Below are 24114 nucleotides of genomic sequence, written 5' to 3' on the forward strand. Positions count from 1 at the left end.
TCAAGGATTTTCAGAGGGTTTCAGATCTTTTTGACGTCTGGGGCGCGTTTGGCGCCTTTTGGTTGGAATTTTCCAGCTGAGGGTCGAAAATTGAGCGACTGGGGTGCTTTCGGCGCGTTTTCAAGGGATTTCCTTTTTTGACAAAACCTTTAAATAAATGAACAACCGAAAATGGTGATTTTAGGGGGTAAAATAATAGAATAATAGGTGGGAAATGGGAGAAAAAATCGGGGAAATCGGGGAGGGGAGATCGGGAAAAAAAAGTGAAATTATTTGATAGGCATCGTGAAGAACGGGTGTTTGAGCGCCTCGTTGCACGTGATTCGTTTGCTCGCATCCAATACGAGCATACCGTCGAGAAGACTTCGGAACGCTTGTACCTGCAAAAAAAATCGGGTTTTGGGGAGAAAAACCGAACTTTTTTGAGATTTTCCCTCCAAAAAGTGTAGTTTGTAGTCATTATCCAATCAGCCATATCGTGAAAATTGACCGATGATGAGCACCGCTAATGACCGAATTAGTTCTCTCTATTCGCTCACATAAAATCACCCGTCTTCAGAAAATTAACGAAGCGGTGAGGAACATAGAGCGGTACGGGGGGAAGGGACCACCAGAACTGACCAAAAACTCTCAAAAAACCCACAAAAATCGCTGAAAAAAGCGATTTTTTCGGTCCGAAAAGTGCTGAAAATGTGGTCATGGCCGAAGATTTTCTGTTTGGGTTTCTAGGCCACCGATCTCAAAAGTTCTTCCACCGTCTGTTTAGCGATGGGGGAAGAGTGAGACCGGTGGCCTAGAAACCCAGACTGAAAATCTTCGGCCATGATCACATTTTCAGCATTTTTCGATTAGAAAATTCGTTTTTTGGAGATTTTTTCGATGAATTTTCATGTTTTTACAAGAAATGTTCCGTTTCTGTATGCACCAGAGTTGCGCGGAAGTGATTTTTTCTAAAACGGAAGTCGGAAGTCGGAAGCAAAATTTTGAAAACGGAAGTCGGAAGCCGGAAGTCGGAAGTGAAAAAACGCCCGGAAGTCGGAAGTCGGTATTAGATTTTTTCGCAAAGATTCAAAAACTGCTAGAAAAAGTTCATAAAATCCGCGAAAATCAGTGAAAAATTAGTTTTTGGCTGAAGAAAAGCCTATTTTCTGTCCTTTTAGACCATTTTTCCTTCTATTTCTGCGAGATGTACTTTTCCGAAATCCCACAATTATGGAATGACGGAAGTCGGAAGTAAACATCCGAAAACGGAAGTCGGAAGTGAAAAACAGCCCGGAAGTCGGAAGTCGGAATTCCGCGCAACTCTGGTATGCACATTTTCTCCCAAAAAAATTGGAAGAAAACGATGAAAAACAGCGTCAAATGTGCCAATTCTTCATGGCCGATATGTGGGAATTCTAGGCCACCGTGTCAACCATCGCTAGTTTTCAGCGGGTTTTGAACCGAAGAAAAAAATTCAGAATCAGAAACACAACATTTGTAGAAAAAAACATAAAAATCCCAAAAAAAAAGCGATTTTTCACTGAAATTTTCAGTCCGAAAAATGCTGAAAATGTTGTCATGGCCGACCTTTTTTTCATGGCCTAGAGTCCCAAAATAAAAAAAAATCGGTCATGATCACATTTTCAGCATTTTTCGGTCTGAAAAATAGGGTTTTAGGGTGTTTTTTCAGGATTTTTCAGTGAAGCTTGGAAAAAACACACTTTAAGCCCGAAAAAGTGCTGTTTTCGGTCTGAAAATTCGATTTTTTCGGCGATTTTTTGAGGATTTTCCGCTTTGAGACCGGTGGCCTAGAAACCCAACATACAAAAAGTTCGGCCATGCTCTCATTTTCAGCGTTTTTCGGACTGAAAATTCTGGATTTCGGGTGTTTTTTTCCAGGAATTTTCAAGTTTTTCGAACATTTTGGCACTGAAAACTAGAAAAAACCACATTTTGCGGACTGAAAAATTGGTTTTTCAGCGATTTTCTCAGGATGTTTGAGTTTTTTGGTCAATTCTGGCTCTTCGATTCCTGTTACCTGTTCCATTTGCTCCCTTCCCAATCGTTGTCCAGCAATCAACTCAGTCTCCAAATCTCTCGTCGGTTTCAAATTCGCCAATACCGTAATCTTATTTCTCTCCGTCACTTTGTCCACTTCGTGATACAACAAATTACAGTTCACATCGAAATGAGTGTCCTTGAATTGCGATTTTCTGACCAATTTATTCGGATACTTTCCCTTCACATCTGTGAATAATTTCAGCATGTGATTATTCGATCTTCCTGGGAACATGATCTTTCCTGTGTAAACTTCATACAGAGTCACTGCCACTGACCACAGATCGATTGCGTAGTCGTGACGAACGCCCAGCACTGAAAAATGCCATTTTTAAGCTTTAAAATTGACATTTCTATGTTGAAAATTATGAAAAATTGAGTTTTTCACTAGAAATCGCACCTGGGAGCTGAAAATCGTCAAGCTTAGCTTGGAAAAACTAAATTTTGAGTGCTTAAAATTGAGTTTTTCCCCATCAAAAATACAGTTTTTGCTGGAATTTCATGGGCTTTTTACGAAAACTTGTTTAAAAAAAGTAATTTTCAGCTAAAAAACTTCTTTTTCGATAAAAACCTCGGTGTTGGAGGACACCGAGCACTGATTAGGGGGTGTGGGAGCTGAAAATCTGGAAGTTTTGGCTGAAAAACTCAACAAAAAAAGTTCTATCAATTTTCATCGTTTTTCTGGCCAAAAGCTGATAAAAACTAGTTTTTGCCTAAAAATTTCGATTTTCAACTCAAAAATCTTTTAAAAACGCAATTTTTCGATCGAAATGGCCAAAATCGCATTTTTACTAAATTTCGATCGAAAAATTGTGTTTTTTAACATAGTTGTCAAGGCCCGGCAAGGCCCGAAGGCCCGGGCCGGCCCGGGCCAGTAGAAAATTTTCACAGGGTCTAGGTGTGAGTAGTGAAATCGTATGCGCTCCACTAGACATTGGCGGTAAATTCAAATTTTAATTTTTTCAATTCGCTGTTTCACTGTGGCACTTTGATACGCAGCTTAATCGACCACTTTTTGAGCCGATTTATGTCTGTTTTTCCCGCATTTTCGGTCAGTTTTTCGACCGTCGCGCGTCTTTTCGAGATTAATTCTATTGAAAAAATAGATAAAATGTTTAAATATAAAAATTATTTTGAATTTCGCGCTAAAATTTCAGCTGATTTCAGCGGAGCGCGTTTATTTTCACTACTCATTCCCGAGACCCTGTGAATTTTCAAGGCCCGGCCCGGCCCGAAGGCCCGGCTTCAAAAAATGACAATTTTTTTTTCCAAATTTTTTTTTTCCAATTTTTTCAATTTTTCATCGGAAATGTGACCATTTTTGACTATTTTTCAGAATTTCTTCTAATTCTGACTGATAGTCGGAAATTTGACTTTTTCACGAAAAAATTCAAAAAAATTCAAAAAATTTGACTTTCGCGCCAATTTGTCCGGGCCTTCGGGCCGGGCCCTGATTTCGCTGACTCGACAACTATGGTTTTTTAAAAGGTTTCTGAGCTGAAAATCTAGTTTTTCGGGGTTCCTAAATGGAAATTTCAAGTTTTTCTTTGTTTTTTGAGCAGAAAATCGACATTTTTAAGCTCTAAACTGACATTTTTATATTGAAAATCATGATTTTTAACGAAAAAATAGAGTTTTTGCGGGGATTTCATGGGTTTTCATTGGAATTGAAACTTTTCAAAAAATTTTTTAACGAAAACTGCTCTAAAACTGTAATTTTCAGCTGGAAAACTTCATTTTTCGATGAAAAATAGGTTTTTTGCTCCACACGGAGCACTGAAATCATCTAGATTAGGGGGAGTGATGGGAGCTGGAAATCTAGAATTTCAGCTTGAAAATCTTTATTTTAGCCTGAAAAAAGAGCTGAAAATCTTGAATTTTTTGGTGAAAAACTGAATAAACCATATTCTCAAAAAATGCGCAAAAATCTGCATTTTCAGTCAAAAAAGTGATTTTTCCATTCAAATTCTGATAAAATCCGAAATTTTCTAGCTATTTCTATCGAATTTCTGACTAAAAGCTGAAAAAATAAACTAGTTTTTGCTTAAAATGTCGATTTTCAGTCCAAAAATCTCAAAAAAACAAAATTTTCAGCTTTCGATTTTCCACTTGATTTTCTTGCTGAAACTCTCATTTTTGCTCAATTTTTCATAAATTTCCCCATATTCCTCGTTTTTCAGCTCGAAAATCATGAAAAAAACCTTGAAATTTCCGTTCGAAACCCCGAAAAACTTAACTTTCAGTTCAAAAACCTTTTAAAAACTCATTTTTTCACCTAAAAATCTCATTTTCCACCAAAAAACCACTCACTAATCTCCGGTGCTCTATAGAATCTCGACACCAAGTAGGGCGCCAATTCCTGCTCATTAACCCGTCCAGCCGATCCGAAATCACACAATTTGAGTGTCAACTTCGACTCGTTCACCAAAATATTATCCGGTTTGATGTCAGCATGCACGAATTCCAGTTTTTTAAGGAGCCGTAGAGCCAGGAGGAGTTGTTGAGCATAAGAACGAACGGCTTTGAGATGGAGACCATCTTTCTGTCCGTATTTTTTCAAGAGTTCTCTCAAGTTCATACTAAGATTCTCGAATACCAAACAGAGATGATTATGATGTTTAAACGTTCGGAACAGTCGCAAACAGTGATATTTATCCTCTTTATCCGCTTCATTCAACTTCCGGAGCACTTCCAATTCCCTCAATCCCGTCTTATACATCACTTCGTTATTCCTGATAATCTTCACAGCTACCGTATTCCCCTTCGTTTGATCATTACATCGACAAACGTTTCCGAACACACCGGCTCCTGTGAACCCGACGACTCGATAACGGGTATCCAAAAGTTCCCCAATTCTGACACGATAATACCCTTCGACGTCATCCCAATTATCTTTCAACGTCTCGTGAACTGCTCCAGAATGACCGTCGATCGTTGTGATATCCTGGGGAAGCTCCTCGTTGTCGGCGAACATATCGAAACCGTCGTCATCTTCTTTTTTCAGCTTTTTGCTGCTAGCTCCGCCTCTTTTTTCTGGAAAATTCCATGTTTTTATATGATTTTCGGCGAGTTTCAACGAAAAAATTCAAAAAAAAATTGGCTGCAAATGTCGAAAAACGCGTATTTTTTCAAGCAACGAAAAAAACCAACAAAAAAAAGTAAAATTTCAGCAAAAACCTCGTTTTTCGGGTGAAAACATAGATTTTTAATGTTTATTTGAGTGAAAATTCGAGTTTTTCATCTAAAAAAATGGAATTTCGGTCGATTTATTGAAAGAAAAATACAAAAATTCGTATCTTTCAAGTTTCTGATTAAGAAAAAAAGGTTTTTTCATCGAAATAATCGACTTTTTGATGATTTCCACCTGAAAATATTGAAATTTTTAGCAAAATTTCAGCAAAAACCGCATTTTTTCGGCTGAATGTGTTCTAAATCCGTTTCTTTTTCAATTTTCTAACACAAATTTGAAACATTTGAGTGAAAATTCGACTTCTTCATCTAAAAAAGGGGAGTTTAGTTGATTTTCTGAAGGAAAAATACAAAAAATTCAGATTTTTCAATTAAAAAAAAAAGTTTTTTATCAACTTTTTGATGATTTTCATTGGAAAAAATTGCAATTTTCAGCAAAAAATTTCAGAAAAAACTTCCTTTTTCGGGTGAAAGATTAGATTTTAATGCTTTTTTAATGCAAAATCAGAGTTTTTCATAAAAGAAAAATGGGATTTCGGTTGATTTTCAGAAGGAAAAATACAAAAAATTCAAAAATTCGTGTTTCTGATCAAAATTATAGACTTTTTGATGATTTTCACCAGAAATTTTTGCAATTTTCAGCAAAAAAACCGCATTTTTTTCAGGTGAAAATACCGTTTTTCTCGTTTAAATTTGATTTCAGACAAACCTTAAGCTCCGCCTCCTGCTCTGCCTCCTCCTTCTTCTTCTTTTCCTCTTCGATTTCCTTCAATTTCGTGTGCCAATCCTCTCTTTTCTCTTCTTCTTTCTCTCTTTCAACACTTCATCTACAGTATCCTCATTCGCACCGTCCATATGGACCATTTTATCACGGAGACCCGAAAAAAAGTCAGTCGGAGTGTCGGCGTCACTTTGGAAACTTGCTGGTGTCGATGTTCCGCTGGGGGCTTCGCTTCCGAATCGCGTCTGAAATTAAATTGACTGAAAATGGGATGGCTGGGGCGCGTTTGGCGCGAAAAAGCTAGAAAAAAGCAGAAAAAAAGATTATTTCGATGAAAATGCTGAGAAATCGCATTTAACACGAATAAGAGAAAATTCAGAAGTGGCTGGGGCGCGTTTGGCGCGGTTTTCGAGAATTTTCAAAATTTCGTGGTATCTGGAGCGCGTTTGGCGCGTTTCGGTTGGATATTTACAGCTGAGACTCAAAAATGAAACGCCAACGATGAGAAAATTCCAAAATTTGGGTGACTGGGGCGCGTTCGGCGCGTTTTAAAGAGATTTCCAAAGATTTTTGAGGGTTTCTGCACTTTTTGGTGGCTGGGGTGCGTTTGGCGCGTTTTTGGTTGAAATTTCTAGCTGAGGCTAGAAAATGCAAAATTTTCACTGTCTGGGGCGCGTTTGACGCGTTTTTGAGGGTATTCCGAAGATTATTGATAGTTTCAGCACTTTTCAGTATCTGGGGCGCGTTTGGCGCGGAAAAGCTCAAAAAATCTCTTAAAAATTAGAATTTCAGTCACTTTACAGCAAAAAGCATTGATATTGATAATTTTTGAGCATTTTCAGGTGAAAAATATCACAAAAACTCGATTTTTGTCATAAAAACTGCAAAAAATAACGATTTTTAGCCCATTTCTTACCGATTTGATGAGTTGTCTCGCTTCGGCCAACTGTTTATCCTCATCATCATCGTCATCGTCATCTGAATCAGAGCTACTATCCTCGGATTCGTCGGTTTTCTTACTTCCGACCGCCTCACTTCTCGGTGTACTGCTGTTATCCTCGCGTGGAGTCTGGAAGGAAAATAGAAATTGAAAACTCCAAAAAATCTCGAATTTTCTCCCCTAGAAAAGTGTAGTTTGTAGTCATTATCCAATCAGCCATATCGTGAAAATTGACCGATGATGAGCACCGCTAATGACCGAATTAGTTCTCTCTATTCGCTCACATAAAATCACCAGTCTTCAGAAAATCAACGAAGCGGTGAGGAACATAGAGCGATTTGGGGGGGGGGGGGGGGGGGGGGGGGGGAATCAGTCGTTGGTAGCATTTTCACTGATTTTTTCCATTTTTATACAAATTTTCAAGTCAAAAACACAGTTTTCTACCCAAAAATACCATTTTTCAGCGCAAAAACCGCCAAAAATCAAAATTTTCAGCTCAAATTCCCCCTGTAAAACGTACATTCTCCCCATTATTCTCCACTCCCTCAATCTTCTTCAATATCTGCATCCGTCGCTTCCTAGCCTCCTCAATCTTCTTCTGCTCGTCATCTGAATCCGAATCCATCGTCCACTCAACGATCTTCTTCTCCTCCACGTCATCTTCTCCACGTCTTCTATCGTCACGTCTTCTACTGAATTCTTCAGAATCCCCACGTCGACGTCTTCTATCATCTCTCACATTCCGTGCATCTCTCATATCCGGAGACGTCGGACGTCTTCTGGAGCCTCCATCGTATCTCCTCGTATCATCTCCTCTTCTTCTCTGCGTCTCTCGTCTCTCCTGTGATCTCTCTCGTCTCTCTGCTTCTCTACGCTCTCTCAACTCTCGATCTCGCCTCTCTGCACTCTCCGATCGAGCTCGTCTCACAGGGCTCCGCCTTCTTTCAGAGTCACGCCCACTTCGATCGTCGAACTGCAAAAAAATGGGCGGTTTTTTGGGTGGAAACCTCAGAAATCTGGGCTTTTTCAGTCATTTTTCAAGTGAGAAACTCAATTTTCGAGCAATTTCGGGTCAAAAATCTGTTTTAGTGGGGTTTACGGTGACAAAAAACCCCAAAATTAAAAAATTTTCAACTTTTCGATTAGAAATCGGAGAAAATTGTGAGTTTTTAAATGCAAAAACATTAAAAATCAGCAAATATTAGAGTTTTTCCATTAAAAACTCTGGAAAACAACAATTTTTGGTCGACAAATATGCAAAATGGTCAGTTTTCAACAATTTTTCACTAAAATGTTTAGTTTTTTCGTTCAAAAATAACATTTCTAAATGAGAGAATGAGAAAATCTCGAATTTTCTACTTGTTTTTCATAAAAAATCGAATATTTTAGCTGTTCTGGTCATTTTTCAAGTGAAAAATTGAATTTTTGAGAACAATTTCTATATTTTTAAAAGAAAAAGTTGACATTTGATCAAATTTTCGTTTTTTTTTCGTTAAAAAAGCAACATGTCTAACTGAAAAAATGAGAGAAAAATCTCAAATTTTCCGACAAAAATTCTACTAAAAATTCAATTTTTCGGATCAAAAATATCACAAAAACCATTTTTCAGAGCAAAAATGAGCGAAATAATCGAATATCTTAATTTTTAGAAGAAAAAGTTGAAATTGGGTCAACTTTCAACAATTTTTCACTAAAATTTTCGGTTTTTCAAGGAAAAACACAATTTTCCGACCTGAATTCTACCAAAAATCCCTTAAAAATTGATTTTTCGGGTCAGAAATAGCCACAAAATTCAATTTTTCAGCATAAAAATATCTGTTGTACTCACCGGACTGCGTTGTCTCCTATCCGAATCTCTTCGATCGTCTTCAGTGACTCGTCTTTTCACGGGCGGCTCCTCCTCTTCACGCTCTTTTTCTCTCTTATGTTTCTTCTCTTTCTTGTGTTTTTTGTCCTTTTTGTGCTTTTTCTCCTTCTTATGCTTCTTTTTCTTGTCTGAAAATGGGTTTTGAATGAAAAAGTGGATTTTTTGAGCCAAAATGACAGTTTTTCGACTAAAAATACCTAATTTTGGAGGGATTTTCAGTGATTTCAACCGAAATTGGAAAAAAAATTGCTTCTAGAGTGAAAAAGTGAGAAAATTCGGGAATTTTCGAGTAAAAATAATCATTTTGGATGAAATTTTGGAGATTTCAACAGAAATTTGTAAAAAACAATTGTTTCTGTAGTGAAAAAGTGAGGAAATCCGGAATTTTTGTGTCAAAATATCAAATTTGGTTTGAATTTCAGCCATTTCAACCAAAATTGGAAAAAAAAACGAGTTTCTGGAGTGAAAAAGAGAGGAAATTATGGAATTTTTGAGTGAAAATATCCATTTTGTTTGAAATTTCAGCGATTTCAACCAAAATTGGAAAAAAAAAAACGAGTTTCTGGAGTAAAAAAGTGTAGAAATCTCGAATTTTTGGGTCAAAATACCCATTTCGGACGAATTTTCAGCGATTTATTTAAACCTGAAAAATGGGGGAAAATTATCTTTTGGTGGGAAAAGGGGTCAAAATCCGGATTTTTTTGTGTCAAAATACCAAATTTGTTTGGAATTTCAGAGATTTCCACCAAAACTGGAAAAAAATGAGTTTCTGGAGTGAAAAAGTGTGAAAATCTCAACAATTATAGAGTTTTTGAGTCAAAATTGTAATTTTTTAACTCAAAATACCAATTTTGAATAAATTTTCAGCGATTTTGCTTATTTTTTCTCGTCTGAAAACGGGTTTTTAGTATGAAAAGGTGAAAAATCTGGAATTTTGGATGAATTTTCAGCGTACCTCTTCCCGAGCGCTCTGAATCCGTTCTGACTCTCTTCTGATCATCGGAATCTGACGCCTTCTCATCCGACGACGTCGCACCGTCCGATTTCACTTCTCCATCCTCATCGACGACTCGTTTCTCATCGATTTTCGACATTTTTCCGCCTAAAATTAGTCAAAATTCATATTCAAATGCTCGTTTTCCCGAGTTTTTTGCACACTTTCAACCCGCAGCCTATCTGTGCACATGGATAATGACTCCGCATCATTCTATTGATTGATTCTGGGAAGAAGGTGCGCAAAACAGAGAAATCTTAAAATTTTATTGAAAAATGAGAGGGAGAGAGAGAGAAAAAACCAAAAAAAAAAGGGAAGCCGGTGGGCTCAAGATGATGTCATGGCAACCGACAGCTGAAAATCGATAAAAGAGGCGAAAAAATCTATAAAAACCACTGAAATTTGATGAAAATCGAGAAAAAATCTTTTTTTTTTCCAGTGAAAAAATGAATTTCGTCATGATTTTCTCTCAAAACTTTACGGAAAAAAATCGATATCACATAAAAAATCGTCTAGAATTCAAAAATTCATTCAAAATCCAAGAAAAAACTATTAAAACCTGGAAAATCACACAATTTTCGACCAGAAAACCAAAAAAGAATAAAAACTTTATTTTCGAAACACACAGAACGGGTAGAGTGTCAACGCGCCGCAAATACGTCAAAAAGACGCCGTTTGCGCCGAAAAACTACAAAGAGAAATCGAAAAAACACCGGGAAAAAGCAGAAAATCGGGGAAAATTCGAATAAAATCGAAAAAATCGTGGAATCTTGAAAAATCCACCGTACCCTTCAAAATCGTGTCGAGACCCGAGACAGAATACTGTTATGCGCCTTTAAATTTTAAACTCTGTCAAAGTCTTTTAAATCTTAAAATTAAGCTATTTTTTGGCTAATTTCATTAATGTTTCTTGTTTCTAAAAAATAATATAGCATATTTTACATTTTTTAAAGTACTTTTTCCGTATTTTCAACTAGTGAAATCATTGAATTTTTAATTTTCCCTACTGCAAAAACTGAAATATTAATTACAGTACTTCTGTAAATCGCTCCGAGACCCAACTTCCACTGAAAGCCATGCGCCTTTAAAATGATGATTTTATTTGAATTTTTTTGAATTTTCACCGCCAAATATTTGCAAATTTCCAGCTTTTCTTCATTAAATTTATCGATTTTTCTCAATTTTCAAGTAGAATTACTCGAAATTATCAAATTCTGCTCAAAAAATCATTTCAAACACCAAAAAAACACTCCAAAAAGTCTGATTACGAAATTTTCCCCCTCCCCTTTTTATAGTGAGCAATACCGCAACACTCTCTTCAATAATTTCACTTTTTCAGTCATCACGAGATGCTTTCGGTTGGCCTACGCCTAACAGAAGAGGTTTTTCCTGGTCCCGACGAGCCGATCGCAGATCTTGACACCGAAAAAAAAGATGCTTCGGGTAGTATTGTAAAAAAAGATCCAAAGATGCATCTAGATGGAATTGATGTTAAAACTGGAGTCGCAAAGGTGAGAATTCTAGAAAATTCGACATTGTTAAGTGAAAACTGCACGTTTTTTCTCATAACTTTGACATTTTTGTGTGAAAATTCAATATTTTTGAGTGAAAAATGCGAATTTTTCACGAGAATTTGACATTTTTGAATGAAAAATGCTAGTTTTTCTCGAAAATTTAACATTTATAAACAAAAAATGAACTTTTTTCTATTTTTATCGAAAATACCTCATTTTGAGCGAAAAAGTGACAGATTTGAGTGAAAATTCAATATTGTTAAGTGAAAAATGCGAATTTTTATTGAAAATTCTATATTTTTAAGTGAAAACTGCACGTTTTTCTCATAACTTTGACAGTTTTGTGTGAAAATTCAATATTTTTGAGTGAAAAATGCGAATTTTTCACGAGAATTTGACATTTTTGAATGAAAAATGCTATTTTTTCTCGAAAATTTAACATTTATGAACAAAAAATGAACTTTTTTCTATTTTTGTCGAAAATTCCACATTTTTTAGCGAAAAAGTGACAGATTTGAGTGAAAATTCAATATTGTTAAGTGAAAAATGCGAATTTTTATTGAAAATTCTATATTTTTAAGTGAAAACTGCACGTTTTTCTCATAACTTTGACAGTTTTGTGTGAAAATTCAATATTTTTGAGTGAAAAATGTCCATTTTTCTTGAATATTCGATATTTTTGAGTGAAAAATGTCCATTTTTCTTGAAAATTTGACATTTTTGAGCTGAAAATGCCTGTTTTTCTTGAAAATTCGACTTTTTTGAGTGAAGAATGCGCATTTTTCTCAGAAATTTGACATTTTTAGCGGAAAATGACTATTTTTCTTGAAAATTCGACATTTTTAGTGAAAAATGCACATTTTTCTCGAAAATTCCATATTTTTACCCAAAAATGGACAATTTTTCACATTTTTTCCTAAAAAAAAGTCCCCAAATTTCTCATTCAGATCAAACGCATCGTTCTCAACCGCACTGCAAACGTCGAGTTCCTCCGTGCCGAGTCGCCATCACGCATTTGGGTTCGCCTTGAGAACCATATTACAGATAATACGCTGACTTTCAGAGAACCGTGAGTTGAAAATTGAGAAAAACTCACTTTTTACTAGAAAAACTGCTGAAAATCGCATAAAAATTGAATTTTTGTCAAATAAATTTGTATGAAACACATTTTTCCTCTGAACGAAGGAAAAGAAGCTGAAAATCGTCAATATTGATCTTGATGAAAAATTGTCTGAAAATTATTAAATAACTGAATTTTTGGTCGAAAAATAAGAAAAAAATCGATTTTTTTTGTAGATTTCGTCCCAAATTACAACTATTTGGCAAATACTCATTTACTACCTACTCATTTACTACCTTACTCATTTACTACCATTACTCTTTTACTACCATTTACTCATTTACTACCTTACTCATTTACTACCATTACTCTTTTACTACCATTTACTCATTTACTACCGTACTGCTCATTTACTACTTTTACTCTTTTACTACCGTACTGCTCATTTACTACTTCACTTTTCACCATTCTCTTAGGCTTAGGTTTCTTAGAAATTCGGAAAACAATTGACAAATACGATGAATAACCGTTTTCGTCAGTTTTTCCGAATTTCTAAGAAACCTAAGCCTAAGAGAATGGTGAAAACTGAATCCCAGCATATCGCTCTAAAGTAGTAAATGAGTAAAAAGTAGTAAATGAGTAATAGTAGTAAATGAGCAAACGGTAGTAAATGAGTAAATGGTAGTAAATGAGTAAGGTAGTAAATGAGTATTTGCCCAACTATTTTCCTCTGGAAAACGGAAAATTCTTTCATAAATCACGTTTCCACTGTTATTTTTGACTGGAAATCGCTGAAAATCACGAAAATTGTCGGTTCAGGACAGTTTTCAGTGATTTTTCAGCGATTTTCACTCAAAAATAACGAAAAGACACGGAAGTTATGCCCAAATTTTTCAAAAAGTCAGATTTTTTGAAACTCCACTGTTATTTTTGACTGGAAATCGCTGAAAATCACGAAAATTGTCAGTTCAAGGCGGTTTTTAGTGAATTTTCAACGATTTTCACTCGAAAATAACGCGAAAACACGGAAGTTATGCCCAAATTTTCATTTTCTCCCCCAAAAACCATCAAATTTTCTTCCAGATTCGAGCTAAAACCACAGAAAACCTTCAAAGTCAACGACTACGCCATAGCTCCCATCGATGAGCGTGTCTACCGTCGTTGTCGTATCGTCGAACCGGAAAATGAGCGAAAACTCATTAAAATCTTTTTTATCGACGACGCCACAGTGGCTTGGGTGAAGAAAGAGTGCCTTGCCGAGATGGATGAACATTGGATGTTCTATCCGTGGCAGGCTATTCAGATCTCAATGTTCGGTGTCTATCCGGCGGTTTCTGATGATATTGAAGTTGTGAGTAGGAGCGGGAAATTTGAATTTTTAATTAAAAAAGTGTGATTTTCAAGTCGAAAATTTGAATTTTCTACAAAATTTGTATCAGAAAAGCACGATTTCGGCTGTAAAATCGCCAACTTTCATAATAGTGAATTCTGTAAGAATTATCACGATTTTTGTGCAAAAATACATTATTCCGGCTGTTTCAGACGCGTTTTAGCCCATAAAAGCTGAAAAAGTTATCTGAAATCGATAAGAATTCGAAAAACAAGCTGTAAAACCGTTTCTCGCCTCACAGTATGCATTTTTGTCCCTTTTTCTGACTTTTTGACGAATCATTTGATCTATTCAGATCTATACAGGCTATTCAGATCTCAATGTTCGGTGTCTATCCGGCAGTCTCCGAGGGCGGGGAATTTGAAAATTCTCATTTTAAAATCGATTTTTGATGTTATTTTTGACTGAAAACCGTTGAAAAGTCACAGAAAACTTGCAGAACAGTTTTGAGTGACTATTCAGCGATTTCCACTCGAAAATAACGGGATGATACGGAAGTTATGCCCAAATTTTACATAAATTCAGGGTTTCTGGGCTTCCACCGTTATTTTCGACTGGAATTTGCTGAAAATCACAAAAAAATTGTCGGTTCAGGGCAGTTTTCAGTGATTTTTCAGCGATTTCCACTCGAAAATAGCGAAAGGATACGGAAGTTATGCCCAAATTTTTAATTTCCAGAAAAACTGACTGAAAAGTGGGCTTTTCAAGTTTGAAAACTTGAATTTTTCTACGAAATGTCAGAAAAAAGTGATAAAAATCCATAATTTAAAGCGAAAAAACGGTTTTGTAGATTGTTGATCAATTTCAGATAAGATTTTCAGTGTTGAAAGTTAGTGATTTTCCGATTAAACATTCTGGAATTCACGTTTTGCCAGAAAATTGTGATTTTCAAGTCGAAAATTTGAATTTTTCCATGAAATTGGAATTCTGTGCTGGAAAAAACTATAATTCGAACATTTTTATTTCTCTAATTGAAAAAACAACATTTTTGATGTTATTTTTGACTGGAAACGCTAAAATCTCACAGAAAACTTTTTTGTGATTTTTCAGCGATTTCCACTCGAGAATAGCGAAAGGATACGAAAGTTATGCCCAAATTTTTCATAACTGTGTGGTGTGGTTTACGGCGTAAATCCACTCCGATTATGAGTTACTGATGTGAATTTACGACCTTTGTGTAGATTTACGAGTGGTTCCTAGAAACCCAAACTGAAAAAGTTCGGCAGCCCAAATCACCGCAAATTCTTCATAAATCACGTTTCCACTGTTATTTTTGACTGGAAATTGCTGAAAATCTTGAGAAATCGAATTTTCAGCGATTTCCACTCGAAAATAGCGAAAGGATACGAAAGTTATGCCCAATTTTTCATAAATTCGAGTTTTTTTGGACTTCCACCGTTATTTTCGACTGGAAATCGCTTAAAATCGTGGAAAATTGTCGATTCAGGACAGTTTTCAGTGAATTTTCAGCAATTTCCACTCGAAAATAACGAAAGGATACGGAAGTTATGCCCAGGTATGTGCCTGGGTGGCGTTGAGCGCCTCGCATTTCTTCAAAGTGTGATGAAAAAGCTCGAAAATGCGAAAAGAGAGAGTGTGTGAAAAGGAGAGACGAGATCTGGCCAATCTCGCGCTGATTGGCTGATTGAAAGGGGCGGAGTCTCTCGCCGAACGCTGATTGGTCGCTTGAAACTAAGAGTGAGCAATAAACGCATTTTTGCCGTGGCCGAAGCGGAAACTAGTCCCCCTCGCCAGACATCGTCTCTCGATTCTACACACACTCTCTTTTCGCGTTTTCGCACACTTTTGATTTTCTCAGCGCCCAAAGCGCCTTCATAGGCACATCCCTGGTTATGCCCAAATTTTCATTTTTCCAGACAAAACCAGTGTGGACACCCAAGATATGCTTCAAACTCGCTCAAATCCTCGCGAATTATCAAAAACTGAAACTAGACGTCGTTCTTTCCACCGTCGTTTTCAATGACTACGCTCGACCGATTCCGTGTAAATTATATGGAATCGAGCCGGATATAGTGGAAACGAATCGAACAGTTTGCATTGCTCAAATGCTCGAAAGTGCCGTTCTATTAGAAGATGGAACGTTGTCAGCGAAAGAGGAAGAGGATGAAACTGGAGATCAGAATGATATGGAATCATCTCAAGAAGAGATTCCAACTGATCTATCTCCACCTGAAATTGTGTGTTTGGATATGTATGATGCTGCATTTCATGAGATATTTGAAGTGGCTGAAAAGGATCTCATCCCAGAAAATCCATTGGATATTCATAGAAATCTTCCCGGCGACTGGAAGCAGACGGATGATTTGGAGGAGGAGGAGAGAATGGATAAGGAGAATGAGTTGTTCTCGAAGGACTCTATGACACCACAAATGGAACCGGATGAGTGGAATCCACGATTGAATCAGATTCCCATGTTGTCGATTGATGAGTTGGGAGAGAAGTGCGTAGATTTGATACAGAACAACACGATTTCCGCTGTTTCAGACGCGTTTTAGCTAATAAAAACTGAAAAAGTTATCTGAAAATGATCAGAAAGCAATTTTTGACGTTATTTTTGACTGAAAATGCTAAAAACTCACAGAAAACTTTCAGAGCAGAGAGTTTTCAGTGATTTCCACTCAAAAATAGCAAGGAGACGCGGAAGTTATGCCCAAATTTTTCATAAATCACGTTTCCACTATTATTTTTGATTAGAAATCGCTGAAAATCACGAAAAATCGTCGGTTCAAGACGGTTTTCAGTGATTTTCCGGTTATTTCCACTCGAAAATAACGATTTTTTACAGTTCCAAATTTTTCACAGTTGGAACCGGATGAGTGGAATCCACGGTTGAATCAGATTCCCATGTTATCGATTGATGAGTTGGTTGAGAAGTTCGTAGATTTCATCCAGAGAAACGCGATTTCCGCTGTTTCAGACGCGTTTTAGCCCATAAAAACTGAAAAATTTAGAGAAAATTAGTCATTTTCAGCTGTTTTTCGACCAAAAAGATAGTTTCAGACGGTTTTTCGACCCAAAAACCGGAAAAACGTCAACTTTCTTAATAAAACCGTAGAGAAAAGGGAATTTTGTTACAATTTTTACGATTTTCGTGAATAAAACACGATTCTGGGTGTTTCTGATGCTCTCAAAAAGACGAAAAAGATTGAAAAACAGCGATTTTGAGCATTTTTCGTGGAAATATACCGGACTCCGCCAAAAACTGGTTTTTCAGCATTTTTGGCCAAAAATTAAGGAAAAGCTGACTTTTTATTTGAAAATGATCGAAACAGCTATAAAATTTTTTTTTTTTTTTGCCTCAAGTTATGTATTTTTTCTGAGTTTCTGACGCTGAAATCGCTCAAAAAGCCAATCATCAGAGAGGTTTCTGAGCGAGAAACGGAGAAAACTGTCTCTGAGTGTCTCATCCTCTGAAAACCGAGTTTCAGACCTATTTTTTTTTTGGGTAAATTCAAGTTTTACAGCAGTTCTCTAGCAAAAAGATGATTTTCAGACAGCTTTTCGACCCAAAAACCGGAAAATCGCCAACTTTCTTAAAAAAAACCGTAGAGAAAAGAGAATTTTGTTAGAATTTTTACGATTTTCGTGAATAAAAACACGGTTTTGGATGTTTCAATTTTCTCGAGGGTTTTATTATAAAAATTGGCGATTTTTTTGGTTTTTTTGGATTAGAAAACTGTCTGGAATCCACTTTTTGCTAGAAAACTGCTATAAAACTTGAATTTTTGCCATATAATTTTATCTGAAACTCGATTTTCGGAGTCTGAGACACTCAGAGACGGTTTCGTCCGTTTCTGGTTCAGAAACCTCTCGAAAACTATGAAATTTTGCTGAAAAAGTCGCAGAAAACAGCCTAAAATCCATTTTTAGACGATTTTCGAGCCAATTTCATGAAAAATTCTCTGAAAATTGCAGATATCGATTCCCTTCTGAAGACGGAAAGGCACGTATCATGTTGGCAGTGGAGGGTCGATGCACAAAGAGTCCATACGAGTGGTACGCCCGGCCAATTGTCAAGTGAGTTTTTGATTTGATGGCCTAGCTTTTTTCTAGGCCACCAATTTGACTTAAAATTTGGTGAAAATCCGGACAAAATTCGATTTTCTCGAAGGTTTTATTATGAAAATGGCGATTTTCGGGGGTTTTTGAATCAGAAAACTGCCTCGAATTCGAATTTTTGCCATATAAATTGGTCTTCGGAGTCTTTTTCTAGGCCACCAACTTGATTTTTTATTCAAAAATTCAAAATTCTGATTGCAGAACGGGCAAAAAACGCGCGTGACGAAAATGTACCGTGGAGTTCGGAGACTGGATTGGCGGAGGTCGACGCGACGGATTGGATGTTATACGGTAACGACGAGTTGACGGGATTCGCCGAGAAATTGGATACGTACTACTCGATGCAGAAGAATCGGAAACCATTGATGCGGGATGAGATGTAGGTTTACGAGATGTAGGTGTGGATTTACGGCGTAAATCTACCCCTTATCAATGTGAATTTACGTATTGCTTTGTAGATTTACGAGATCGCTGGCCTAGAAACACAAACTACCTTAAATTTTTCATAAATCACGTTTACACTGTTATTTTTGACTGGAAACCGCTGAAAATCACGAAAATTTGTTGGTTTAAGACAGTTTTCCATGATTTTTCAGCGATTTCCACTCGAAAATAACGAGAAGACACGGGAGTTATGCCCAAATTTTCATATTTCAGATAAAACCCTTTAGTTTACCACACAATTGTGTTTCAGTCGTCTGGAAGAGCAGTTCTTGGCTCATTTTGACGGTTTAGCTCTTTTTCAAACCAAAAATTACAATTTCCTACTGAAACGAAACGAAATTTGCGGTTTTTTGTAATTTTCAGGAAAAAAAAACACTCAAAATCTTCATAAATTTGTCGAAAACCAGTTGAAAATGAGTTGGAATTCAAAAAAATTAACGATTTTCATTTGTCTATTGGTCAAAACTTACATTTTTCGTGGGAATTGTGCTAAAAATAGTCAAAAATAAGCTGAAAATTGTAAAAATAAGCATAAAATGGGCAAAAATTCATTTTATCAGTTTTTTTCCAAAAATAAGCGAAACTTTTTAAAAATTTGACCATTTTTAGGACCTTTTTACAACAAAATAAGGCCAAAATCGTCTTCTGAAAAATGACATTTTATCCCGCTTACCGCCATTTCAAAAACCGCATTTCTCTCAACTCTCCTCAATAATGTCGATTTACGACCAGAGTTGAGCGGAATTCCGCCTTCCGCTTTCCGCTCTCCGCCGAAAAATGTTTTATTCCGCCTTCCGCCAAAAAATTTTGCCTATTTCCGCTTTCCGCCTTCCGCCTTCCGCTGTTTAAAGATTTTTTCCTCAGCTTGAAAAATTTGATCACCTATTCCAATTTACTGATATTTTTGTGGTTTTTTGCAGCAAAGCTATCAGTGTTTTTCAAAAAAAAAAAACACAATATAACTCAAATTTAACCATTTTAGTGTTTTTTACTACAAAATAAGGCCAAAATCGTATTTTTGAAAGCGACATTGTGTTCCGCCTTCCGCCTTTTGGCATTTTTTTCCATTCCGCTTTCCGCCTTCCGCCTTCCGCCAAACAATTTTCGCTTCCGCCTTCCGCTATTTCAAAAACCGCATTCCGCTCAACTCTGTTTACGACGTAAATCTACCCCAAACCCATCAATTTTCAGCAAAATCATAATGAACGAGAAACGTGACGTATTCGCTGTGTGCGCTGTCAACGAGGAGAAGGGAAGTTTCACCGGCGAATGGCAACGTGTTCTCATCGTCGATTGTGAGGAATTCGCAGAAGTTCGATTCTTGGATTCAGGCGGTCGTGATATGGTGTTGACGAGTTCACTCTATCGAATTCATAGCCAGTGAGTAGAGGAGGATGGACATCCGGATGGACAGACACACAGACATTTTGAAATTTCCTTTAAATATCACATTTTTTATGGTTTTTTGCTCTTAAACTCGGATTTTGCCCTTAAAAACAAAAATTTCGCGGAATTTGGGACATCGGGACACGTCGACACACAGACAGACATCCAAAAAACTGTAAAAATGTTGCCTTTCAAGTCGAAAATTTGAGTTTTCTACGAAGTGGGCTGATTAAAGCTAGAATTCGAACTTTTCCATTTGAAAAAAGTAATTTTTGATGTTATTTTTGACTGAAAATGCTAAAAACTCACTGAAAACTTTCAGAACAGAGAGTTTTCAGTGATTTTTTAGCGATTTCCACTCGAAAATAACGATATGACACGGAAGTTATGCCCAAATTTTTCATAAATCACGTTTTCGCTGTTATTTTTGACTGGAAATCGCTGAACATCCGCCCACCCCTGACACACCTACAGACCATAGTTGTCCGGAATCCGCGTTTTTTGACATTCCGGATTCCGGAAAATGAAAATTTTCATTCCTATTCCGGTTTTTTGAATTTTTTTTTTCCGGAATCCTGAATTTTAAATTTTAAAAATTTTTTTGAGTTTTAAAGACAGCTGCATTACTTCTTTTTCGGTTTTGAACCTCAAAAGTAGTTTTAAACTTTATATATCATTAAAACACTTGGAAAAATGATTTGGCCTTGCAAATTTATCGAATCATTCCGAAATTCCGGATTCCGAAATTCCGGAATTCCGGGTTTTTTTGTCATTCCGGTTCCGGATTCCGTATTCCGGAAAATCTAAAATCGCATTCCGTACAACTCTGCTACAGACCCAATTAATAAATAATATATAAAAGACAATTGGGCGTTGTCTGAGGCGCTGTCCGCAACGGTTTTGGAAAGAGAAGAGAAACTGAGCCAGCGGGCAAAACCGAACTGGCGTGCTTTGGACACGACCGCCGCTTTAGACCACTCGGCCATGCGGACACATTTGAAAAAGGGTTGCCACGTAAATGAGAAGAGGGCAGCCGGCTTAACCGCCGAAGGCGGGGAAGACAGGCTGGTTAATAAATAATTATCATTATTTTCAGACACTGCATCTTCCCCCCAATGTGTCTCCGTTTCGCCATGTATGGAGTCGTCACGAGCTCTGGAAGTCAGTTTTCTCCTCTTTTTCCCCAATTTTTAAATCCATTTTCATCAATTTTAATTCTAGGAGTCGACAAAAAATGGGCGGCAAAAGAGACGTCTCGCTTCCGAATGTGTCTTCGTGAGGATACGCCAATCTTCATTAATATCGAGGATAGTGAGTTTATTGTGGGGATTTACGCCCGTAAATCGACATTTTCTTTTGCAGTCGCCCATTTGCCGTCTTCGAATGCAGAACGTCGTCTTCCACACGTCGCCAAATTCGTCCTGATGGTCAAAAATGTGTCGGTAGGTGAAAAAAACGATGAAAAATGGGGTTTTTTGATCCCAAAACCACATTTCCAACTGAAAATTTCACTGAAAATGAGCTTTTTTATCGAAAATAGGTATTTGAAGCTGAAAATCTAAGTGAAAAATGAATTTCGAGCTGAAAATCGTATTTTTGAGCTAAAATTCAGTTTTTCGAATTGAAAATCGTATTTTTGAGCTAAAATTCAGTTTTTCGAGCTGAAAATTCAGTTTTTCGAGCTGAAAATCGTATTTTTGAGCTAAAATTCAGTTTTTCGAATTGAAAATCGTATTTTTGAGCTAAAATTCAGTTTTTCAAATTGAAAATCGTATTTTCGAGCTGAAAATTCAGTTTTTCGAGCTGAAAATTCCGTTTTTCGAGCTGAAAATCGTATTTTTGAGCTAAAATTCAGTTTTTCGAATTGAAAATCGTATTTTCGAGCTGAAAATTCAGTTTTTCGAGCTGAAAATTCCGTTTTTCGAGCTGAAAATCGTATTTTTGAGCTAAAATTCAGTTTTTCGAATTGAAAATCGTATTTTTGAGCTAAAATTCAGTTTTTCGAATTGAAAATCGTATTTTCGAGCTGAAAATTCAGTTTTTCGAGCTGAAAATTCAGTTTTTCGAGCTGAAAATCGTATTTTTGAGCTAAAATTCAGTTTTTCGAATTGAAAATCGTATTTTCGAGCTGAAAATTCAGTTTTTTCAAATTGAAAATCGTATTTTCGAGCTGAAAATTCAGTTTTTCGAGCTGAAAATTCCGTTTTTCGAGCTGAAAATCGTATTTTTGAGCTAAAATTCAGTTTTTCGAATTGAAAATCGTATTTTCGAGCTGAAAATTCAGTTTTTCGAGCTGAAAATTCCGTTTTTCGAGCTGAAAATCGTATTTTGAGCTAAAATTCAGTTTTCGAATTGAAAATCGTATTTTTGAGCTAAAATTCAGTTTTTCGAATTGAAAATCGTATTTTCGAGCTGAAAATTCAGTTTTTCGAGCTGAAAATCGTATTTTTTGAGCTAAAATTCAGTTTTTTCGAATTGAAAATCGTATTTTCGAGCTGAAAATTCAGTTTTTCAAATTGAAAATCGTATTTTCGAGCTGAAAATTCAGTTTTTCGAGCTGAAAATTCCGTTTTTTCGAGCTGAAAATCGTATTTTTGAGCTAAAATTCAGTTTTCGAATTGAAAATCGTATTTTCGAGCTGAAAATTCAGTTTTTCGAGCTGAAAATTCAGTTTTCGAGCTGAAAATCGTATTTTTGAGCTAAAATTCAGTTTTTCGAATTGAAAATCGTATTTTCGAGCTGAAAATTCAGTTTTTCAAATTGAAAATCGTATTTTCGAGCTGAAAATTCAGTTTTTCGAGCTGAAAATCGTATTTTTGAGCTAAAATTCAGTTTTTCGAATTGAAAATCGTATTTTCGAGCTGAAAATTCAGTTTTTCGAGCTGAAAATTCCGTTTTTCGAGCTGAAAATCGTATTTTTGAGCTAAAATTCAGTTTTCGAATTGAAAATCGTATTTTGAGCTAAAATTCAGTTTTTCGAATTGAAAATCGTATTTTCGAGCTGAAAATTCAGTTTTTCGAGCTGAAAATTCCGTTTTTCGAGCTGAAAATCGTATTTTTGAGCTAAAATTCAGTTTTTCGAATTGAAAATCGTATTTTCGAGCTGAAAATTCAGTTTTTCAAATTGAAAATCGTATTTTCGAGCTGAAAATTCCGTTTTTTCGAGCTGAAAATCGTATTTTTGAGCTAAAATTCAGTTTTTCGAATTGAAAATCGTATTTTCGAGCTGAAAATTCAGTTTTTCGAGCTGAAAATTCCGTTTTTCGAGCTGAAAATCGTATTTTTGAGCTAAAATTCAGTTTTTCGAATTGAAAATCGTATTTTTGAGCTAAAATTCAGTTTTTCGAATTGAAAATCGTATTTTCGAGCTGAAAATTCAGTTTTTCGAGCTGAAAATTCCGTTTTTCGAGCTGAAAATCGTATTTTTGAGCTAAAATTCAGTTTTTCGAATTGAAAATCGTATTTTCGAGCTGAAAATTCAGTTTTTCGAGCTGAAAATTCCGTTTTTCGAGCTGAAAATCGTATTTTTGAGCTAAAATTCAGTTTTTCGAATTGAAAATCGTATTTTTGAGCTAAAATTCAGTTTTTCGAATTGAAAATCGTATTTTCGAGCTGAAAATTCAGTTTTTCAAATTGAAAATCGTATTTTCGAGCTGAAAATTTCAGTTTTTCGAGCTGAAAATTCCGTTTTTTCGAGCTGAAAATCGTATTTTTGAGCTAAAATTCAGTTTTTCGAATTGAAAATCGTATTTTCGAGCTGAAAATTCAGTTTTTCGAGCTGAAAATTCCGTTTTTCGAGCTGAAATTCAGTTTTTCGAATTGAAAATCGTATTTTTGAGCTAAAATTCAGTTTTTCGAGCTGAATTCAGAAAAATCATCTGTTTTTCTCTTTGAAAACGTGGAATTTTCCTAAATTTTCAATCTAAAATCCCACTTTTTCGCACGTATAATGAAAAAATGAATAAAAATTGAACGTTTTTGGTGTGAAAATGGGGATTTTCTGAGAAGAAAATTGGGTTTCCGAGCTGAAAAGCTTGTTTTTGGATTGAAAATTCGGTTTTTTCGGCTGAAATTCTGCTGAAAATCCCCCTAAAATCCCCCTCAAAACCGTCCCCATTTTCCAGTATATGGACCGAGCTGGAAATCAAACGGAAAATTGAATTTTGAGCTGAAAATTCTGTTTTTCGTGCTGAAAATCGCATTTTTAATATAATTTTTCGGGTGAAAATTGGATTTTTAAGGTAAAAATTCTTTTTTTCGAGTCAATAATTAGATTTTGGAGCTTTATTGATGAAAAATGCAGCAAAAATAGGAATTTTCCAAAATTTTCCCCCCAAAAACCCCCTCAAAACCGCCCCCCATTTTCCAGTATATGGACGAATCGCGAACTCTTTTGGATCGATTTTTGAGCAAAGACGAAGAGGGACACGCGAGACAAGCCGACGGAGAACCTGCAATCTGGCCACCAGCCAAAACTCAATTTTATTAA

At 36.1% G+C, this 24114-nt stretch overlaps 2 protein-coding genes across 2 annotated transcripts; one reads left to right on the forward strand and one right to left on the reverse strand.

The window, feature by feature from the left end:
- Nucleotides 1-269: 269 nt before the first annotated feature.
- GCK72_000252 (uncharacterized protein) lies at nt 270-9851 on the reverse strand (the record flags this gene model as incomplete). Its single annotated transcript, XM_053722362.1, has 9 exons — nt 270-380; nt 2021-2355; nt 4351-5073; nt 5905-5995; nt 6052-6195; nt 6867-7019; nt 7411-7863; nt 8719-8885; nt 9713-9851. 9 exons carry the CDS (start codon nt 9849-9851, stop codon nt 270-272), a joined length of 2316 nt encoding a protein of 771 aa, XP_053591007.1.
- Nucleotides 7144-24114, forward strand: GCK72_000253 (uncharacterized protein; the record flags this gene model as incomplete). The annotated part of the gene is made up of 13 exons (XM_053722363.1): nt 7144-7209; nt 7355-7983; nt 11091-11262; nt 12213-12334; nt 13409-13676; nt 15593-16176; nt 17652-17753; nt 18037-18174; nt 19431-19619; nt 20722-20786; nt 20847-20936; nt 20988-21067; nt 23995-24114. 13 exons carry the CDS (start codon nt 7144-7146, stop codon nt 24112-24114), a joined length of 2625 nt encoding a protein of 874 aa, XP_053591008.1.

This window comes from Caenorhabditis remanei, chromosome I, assembly GCF_010183535.1.
Source record: "Caenorhabditis remanei strain PX506 chromosome I, whole genome shotgun sequence".
Taxonomy (NCBI): Eukaryota; Metazoa; Nematoda; class Chromadorea; order Rhabditida; family Rhabditidae; genus Caenorhabditis; species Caenorhabditis remanei.